At 45.4% G+C, this 7,067-nt stretch overlaps 2 protein-coding genes across 2 annotated transcripts; one reads left to right on the top strand and one right to left on the bottom strand.

Moving 5' to 3' along the window:
• Positions 1-20: 20 nt before the first annotated feature.
• On the bottom strand, positions 21-3,874 carry LOC120818210 (magnesium transporter NIPA2). The gene is made up of 6 exons (XM_040175103.2): positions 3,704-3,874; positions 3,265-3,397; positions 2,312-2,368; positions 1,923-2,013; positions 1,368-1,528; positions 21-1,270 (listed from the first exon to the last, which is right to left on the bottom strand). The coding sequence occupies exons 2-6, from the start codon at positions 3,395-3,397 to the stop codon at positions 636-638; spliced, it is 1,077 nt and encodes a 358-aa protein (XP_040031037.1). The 5' UTR covers positions 3,704-3,874; the 3' UTR covers positions 21-635.
• On the top strand, positions 3,811-6,784 carry mars2 (methionyl-tRNA synthetase 2, mitochondrial). Its single transcript, XM_040175101.2, has 3 exons — positions 3,811-4,368; positions 4,656-4,990; positions 5,397-6,784. Exons 1-3 carry the CDS (start codon positions 4,083-4,085, stop codon positions 6,570-6,572), a joined length of 1,797 nt encoding a protein of 598 aa, XP_040031035.2. The 5' UTR covers positions 3,811-4,082; the 3' UTR covers positions 6,573-6,784.
• The last annotated feature ends 283 nt before the right edge of the window (positions 6,785-7,067 follow it).

The raw sequence follows: 7,067 nt of genomic DNA on the forward strand, positions 1-7,067 counted from the left end.
TGTGGAAAAGTGTTGTCAAGTAATGTTGTAATTCAATTTTAATAATACACACACACAACGTTTCAGTTACACCAGAGACATGTTACAGCTCGGCACATGTTGGGAATTAATCCACACAGGAAAAGGACGTTCTTTGGTGTGATTTGTATAGAATAATGAGGTATTACGTTAACTCAAAAGAGGAATTATTCAAACTTACAAGTGATTGAAATGCATTCAGGACAAATTATATTTTGCCTCTACGTTGGTCTTAAATTACACATTCGTACAACGCCATATATGCCGGGTTAAAAGTGCAGACCCACAATAAGGCTTTTGTTTTCAGTAGCTGAAGGCACAATCTGGTTTAGGCAGGCTAATATGTATAATTTACATTCATCTTTGCACTTAATGTATTAAATACAGATCAGTGCAACAAAACCCTTGTGTGTTTTCGATCTAAAGATGTAAATGTACCATCATGTAAAAAATAAAAATGATGTATTATCAAAGCCAGTATATTGACAGGAACAGTACGCTCACTTAGAGGAACTTGGTTCTACTGCATTGTGTAAGACAGACGTGAAAGAAAATGTACTTGTCACATTGTGAGGCTGTGATGTGAATTTCAGCAGTGACGAGACTAGTGGTCCTCCTTAAGGAGGTCTCTGGTGCGTTCCCCAGTCCTCCTTCGAGCTACCTTCTCTGGGAAATGTAATCTCACCTTCTGCTTGGGCTTCGTGGCTGGGAACAGCCAAATAAGGCCTCTGCCCCCATGGAAAGCCCAGAGGACCTTTCCTCAAGTAGAGTGGGAGGGAATCCCATCTGAATGTAATGTCCTTGAAGGCGTGGAGGAGGAAAATCCCCAAAATGATGGTGAGGAACCCACTGATTGTTCCAACTACTCCGTCAGCGGTCATGCGCAACCATTCCTTGAAGAGAATGGCTGAACAGGCCATGACGGAGGTGGTGAAGAAGACGTAGTAGATGGGTGTAACTAACGAGGTGTTGAAGATGTCGAGGGCTTTGTTCAGGTAATTTATTTGAACGCTCACGCAGATTATCAGGCAGATGACTAAGGACCAGAACAGGGGCTCCTTCAGCACTGCTGTCCCAGCAAACAGCTCCTTAATGCCAATGCCCAGGCCCTTGACACAAGACACAGACAGGGAGCCAATCACCGAGCAGATCAGGATGTAGACCAGCACATTCTTCTGTCCCAACCGCGGAGCCACAGCAAAGATTAGCACCAGGCTGCATCCAACAACGCACACAGCAAACACAATGAAACCTGGTGGGAGCATTCAAGAATGAGTTAGTACCCTGGAACGGATTCAGCTTCCACGGCGGGGTTAATTGCGTTCACACCGGTGGCGGGCTGGTCCTACCTGGGTCTCTGAGCTTCTCAGCCATGGCAGTGAGGGAGGCGACCTCCTCTTCCTGCGGCGCATGAATCACCATCACTGTGGAACCCAAGACGCACAGCAAACAGCCAATCTTCCCGTGCACATTCAGCCTCTCATTCAGAAAGTAGGAAGACAGCACAGCACTGGAAGAAAACAAATTATGCTGATTAGGGGTCAGCGGCACACATTTTGATTTTTAAATATTTAGTCTGAGGGGTCAAAGATAACTGAAAGGAAAAAAAAATAATGGACACCTTGTCCCTTCTTCAGACTGATGAAGTAGTCAGAAAAATAAACTAGAATCAAAGGCTCACAGTTGTATGGTTTATTATACAATTACAGTTGGTATCCACGCCTGCCCGAAGTGTCGTCATACGAGACATTTGTGTGAAATTGTCAGAAATAACATACAACTTAGTGAGTTATGGCCAAAAAAAAGCATTGTAGACCACATAACATTACGATACTATAAACTGCTCACGGTCATGATGAAGAAGGAGTTTCTCACCCAGTGAAACAATGTGACAGTTATGTTACCTGACAAGTACGCTCAACGCTCCAAGAGGAGTCACCAGTGTGGCCGGTGCAAATGCGTATGCAGCGAAGTTGGCGGCCTCTCCAGTCGCCACTAGAATATAAGCACAACCATCCGTGTATGCAGGTTAATGGCCGGTGCAGGTAGTTCAAGATTTAACAATGTTTCTTTTCTAAACCCACGTGTGCAAATGTGGCCTCAGAAGACATTGTGTGGGTGCTGCAGCAAAGGCAACCTCACCAGCAAAAATTGCAAACCCACAAGAGCCTCATTTCCACTGTGAGGAACAAAGAGCCCAGTGTTTCACGGCAAGGCTGGTAAAGTAAAAGAAAGACAAGCTGCAGACCATGTTACCCATTTGCAGAGCTTAACGTAAGAATCATTCACTTACTTGAAATGAGTCCTGCCCACCACAGCCATTCCTTCAGGTAGGCATACCCCCCTTGACCTGTGAGATGCAGAAAAAAAAATAGATGTAACAGTTACCGGTTACTCAATGAGAAGATTCTCCTCTAATTTGACATTTTAGGAATCATTAATTTACTAACACCTCCTTTATCCTTGAAAAAAAGAAGTCCTGTTAACGGTTATTGGCCTTAAATATTTATAAAGTGTATGTTTTCTGGCCCTGCAAGCCTCTAAGGATAAGCAGTGTAAGAGATGAATGAATAAATAACTCTTGGCATATGATATTATTCCAATGTGTACATCGGAGGAAAATATGGCATCATACATTTATACAGCAGCTACAGTCATTACTTTGGAGACAAACATTTGAAACGCAAACATGACGATCTTACAAAATACAATGTACTTAAGAGGATTAAACTATCCAACAAAGCACAAATTAGTAGAAATAGGCTCCAGCTACGACAGTACAACTGATGCTTACTATGTGATACATCAATTTAACAGTAATACGTCAATATAATGATTCGTTCGACCAACCACCCAGCAAATTAAGTTGCAACAAAGTAATGTTAATTATGTTTCTTGTAAAAGTACTAATTTCATACTTTGGTTGGAAATAAACAAATCGATCGAGAAAGTACAGTTGAATCGACAGCCGCTGCGACATTTAAAATAATAATAATAACCACAGCAGTATTTTCTGGTATGACACAGGGCACTTCTGCTGCAAAGAGTAGACCTACTTCTGCTATTGATGACACCTCCATACTTCAAACTAATTAACAGTACTTAAGATAACTTCAACTTTAACTGGCACTTCACTCCCGAGTATCCCCTCCTCTGCTGAGCTTTTAGACATCTATATGTCATATATGTGTCATATGTGTGTCTACGAGGCTTGTGTTATTGCGTATGAAGCCTCTGGTCGTTTACCTGCTCGCATTGACCCTTTGCCGGCCAATCGCAGCAGGCCTTTCTTCTTCAGGATGAAACTGGTGCCGATGAACGCGCTGGAGCTCACAGCCAGCGAGAGACCGATGTAGAAGTCCAGACGGCTCACTTCCATCTGAAATACGGGATAACGCGTAGATTCACGTTTCCACGCCGGCCGGGTTTAAAATAGCTGAACTTTCTATGAAAACTTTCGGAAACTTCTCAATATAACGTTAGCAACGCCGCCGGAGGCACTATATTAACATCACATGATGGGCTGACACTCTCCCGAGACGACGTAGAGAAACAGCCTTTTAGCCGGCTGGACATGCCAAGAAATAGATAGATAACTTCTAACTTAATTTCGGTTTAGTAAAGTATAATTCACTGGTTACACTTAATACAGCTAACGGTAACTAACGTTAGTAAAATGTCGTACCTTCGTTGTCACACCAACCACATTCGACGTCGACGAAGGAGGAGCCTGTGAGCAATCTGATTGGTGGATGGGGCTCGATGCACACTGTGCCGCGTTTTGATTGGCCCAGAGACTCGGTTGCTGTTTATACAAACCGGAAGAAGAGCTAACCTTGACAAGCGAGCAACACTCGTGTGCAGTTGGTTTACGGGTAAAAGGCAATTTAATAAATAGCACCCAGCGGGGTTATCCAAGAGTTGCTAGTCTTTTTTTCACTGATAGTAATCGGAACACAACACACCTTTTGTTCGTGTGAATAGCTGTAAGTGAATGTCTAGCACTTTTCAGAACATTACTGCCTGCCGGATGTCTTCACGAGGGCATCGCCTGCCATTGAAAGATGAAGACCTCTCTCCTGTTTGTCAGCACAGGCTGTAAGGCTGTTCGCACCCTGACAAAAAGCCCGGTTTTCTCACCTGTCACAGCTCTATCTAGACATCAGAGGATCGCTGTGTGGAGATCCTCGAGCACACGTTCCTGCGAAGACGACAAGAGTTACTACGTTACTACTCCCATCTTCTATGTAAACGCTTCTCCTCATTTAGGACACCTGTATTCGGCTGTCATTGCTGACTGCGTACACAGGTATAAGCTTCTACAGGGCTTCAACTCAAAGTTTGCAACAGGTAAATCCCCCATAGAATATTTATAACTTGTCCTTTTACTCGTAATGCTTTAGATTGCATGTGATGTCCACAATGTTTTGGAAGTACAAATCTACCTTATTGTAACTCAATCGGTTATTAGAAATGTATGGAAAGAAATCTGTATTTGATTTATTTCCAATATCTTCTGGTAAATAAAACAAGCTAAACGAAGCAGTCATCTTGGGGCTGTGAAACAATAACGACCACTATTTTTCACATTTTATGCAATTTCTGAAGCAATCATTAATCATTATATTGAATATCAGGCACAGATGAACACGGCTTGAAAATCCAACAAGCTGCCGAAGCGTCTGGAAAAGATCCCTTGACCTTCTGCACAGATGTTTCGGAGAGATACAAACATCTCTTCGACAGCTGCGACATATCGTATACAGACTACATAAGAACCACTGAGCAAAGACACAGAGCGGCCGTGACGCATTTCTGGTCAGTGCTCGCTGACAAAGGGCTCATCTATAAGGGGAGTTATGAAGGCTGGTACTCCACCCAAGATGAAAGCTTCCTCACGGAGTCTCAGGTGGCCGACGCTTTGGACTCATCGGGGAGAGAGATCAAAGTATCACTGGAGAGTGGCCACAAGGTAATCAAAGGGAAATTGAGATGATGGCAAAAGTGTGATTTCAGTGGAAATGCAGCACACATTTGGTTTCCGTTGACAGGCTTTCATCATCTTGTTACATGACATAGAAAAGGGGCATAGCATTGTTGAGCAATGGGGATTTACCAGGGGTAAAATATTTTTGGGGGGATGGAACCTTAGAAGATCTATTTTCATAGAACCCAACATTTTGAACATTGTTTTTAATGAGTCTCTTAAGTGCCTCATCTTGATGAAAGTTGCAGCACCAGCACTTCTAAAACTCCCAAATGAACATTGTTTTTATCATCTCATCTTTTTGCATGAAAGGAATCCGAAATGAAATCGCACGCATTGTGCAGTTCTATTGTGTCAACACAACTTCAATCCGATCTCCGCTGTTTGGCAGGTGGAGTGGATGACGGAGGAGAACTACATGTTCCGTCTGTCGGCGTTTCGGTCTCAGCTGCTCCAGTGGCTCAGAGGAAATCCCCGGGCCATTCAGCCGGAGCGTTTCCACCATGCCGTCCTGCAGTGGCTGCAGGAGGACCTTCCTGACCTCTCGGTCTCCCGCCAGAGGAGCCGACTGCAGTGGGGCGTCCCGGTACCGGCCGACGCTGAACAAACCATCTACGTGTGGTTAGATGCACTGGTGAACTACCTCACGGTAGCTGGCTATCCCGATGATCACAACAAATGGTGGAACACGGCGCACCACATTGTTGGAAAGGACATCTTAAAGTTTCACGCCATCTACTGGCCGGCGTTTCTTCTCGGGGCGGGACTGCCGCTGCCGCGGACCATATACGTGCACTCCCACTGGACGGTCGGGGGGAAGAAGATGTCCAAAAGCTTGGGTAACGTGGTGGATCCTCTTGAACGCTCCCAGACGTTCACAACTGATGGCATGAGGTACTTTCTTCTCCGGCAAGGAGTCCCGGACTCGGACTGCGATTACACGGACGACAAAGTAATCAAGCTACTCAACGCCGAGCTCGCCGACTCTCTGGGCGGCCTGCTGAACCGCTGCACGGCTCCGGCTCTCAACCCGGCGCAGGTGTACCCTTCTTTCTGCCCTCGGTGCTTCCCGAGCGAAGGGGGTGGCAGGGCCGCGGTTGAGGACCACCACATGTTGGAGGCTGTGAGGAGCCTCCAGGCGGCGGTGGAGCAGCACTACGAGAGCATGAACGTGTACAAAGCTCTGGAGGCCATCGCCGCCTGTGTGAGGAAGACCAACGGGTTTGTGCAGCGCCACGCACCTTGGAAGCTGGACGGGAGGGACAGCGAGGACCAGCGATGGCTGGACACCATCATTCACGTGTCCCTCGAGTGCCTGAGGATTTACGGCACGCTCCTCCAGCCAATAGTGCCGCAGATTTCAAACAAGCTGCTGTCCAGACTCGGGGTGAGGCCAGATGAGAGGAGATGGGCGGACGTGAACTTCCTGCCGAGGTATCGGGGAATGGACTGTCCCTTCGAAGGCAGGGCGCTCGGGCCGGACTGCGGAGTGCTTTTTAGTCGTCTGGAAAGTCTGAATTTAGATAAACGAAAAACGAAGACAACGAAGACGCGAAACTCTAAATGATTTCTTGTAAAAGATGTTCACCTACATTAGACACATTGGTATCACAACTGTTTAAATACCAATGGGGATTTTTTTCAGGTCCCAGTTGGAAAAACAAAGATGAATGATGGCTGTAACTGCTTTGGTTTTAGGGCAATGATTTGGTCCACGCTGGCTTACTGGGACACTTGAAATAACAGCAATGGATGTTGTTAATAAACTTGTGCTTCTCTGACGTTGTCAAGTTGAAATGTCTGTACTGAAAAAAGAGGTATACCACTTAAGTTGCAGAGTTATGTCAGTGATGCTAAACAGACACAAAATGTAAAAGCTTTAAGCTCACACGGACCGACTTTACAGCTCAAGTTACCTTGTTTAAGAACATCTGGAATAAATCATCCACCGCTATGCATCATGTTGAGCTTTTAACCTTTCAGTCGTATTTACTGATTTTACAATGGACATCCTCCCCCCGCTGTCCTTCCCCCCCAATAGCTGAGTGGGAATTGGAACATG

The sequence above is a fragment of the Gasterosteus aculeatus genome, chromosome 4 (genome assembly GCF_964276395.1).
Source record: "Gasterosteus aculeatus chromosome 4, fGasAcu3.hap1.1, whole genome shotgun sequence".
Lineage (NCBI taxonomy): Eukaryota > Metazoa > Chordata > Actinopteri > Perciformes > Gasterosteidae > Gasterosteus > Gasterosteus aculeatus.

What these genes read in the sequence shown, in the direction of transcription:
- LOC120818210 (XM_040175103.2), bottom strand. Translation starts at nt 3,397, where the DNA reads ATGGAAGTGAGCCGTCTGGACTTCTACATCGGTCTCTCGCTGGCTGTG. An exon ending in GTGGGCAGGACTCATTTCAA is followed by an intron (nt 2,014 to 2,311) that starts GTAAGTGAATGA and finishes CTTATATTCTAG; the next exon opens with TGGCGACTGGAGAGGCCGCC. An exon ending in GCGTTGAGCGTACTTGTCAG is followed by an intron (nt 1,529 to 1,922) that starts GTAACATAACTG and finishes GTTTTCTTCCAG; the next exon opens with TGCTGTGCTGTCTTCCTACT.
- mars2 (XM_040175101.2), top strand. Translation starts at nt 4,083, where the DNA reads ATGAAGACCTCTCTCCTGTTTGTCAGCACAGGCTGTAAGGCTGTTCGC. An exon ending in CAACTCAAAGTTTGCAACAG is followed by an intron (nt 4,369 to 4,655) that starts GTAAATCCCCCA and finishes ATTGAATATCAG; the next exon opens with GCACAGATGAACACGGCTTG. An exon ending in CACTGGAGAGTGGCCACAAG is followed by an intron (nt 4,991 to 5,396) that starts GTAATCAAAGGG and finishes GCTGTTTGGCAG; the next exon opens with GTGGAGTGGATGACGGAGGA.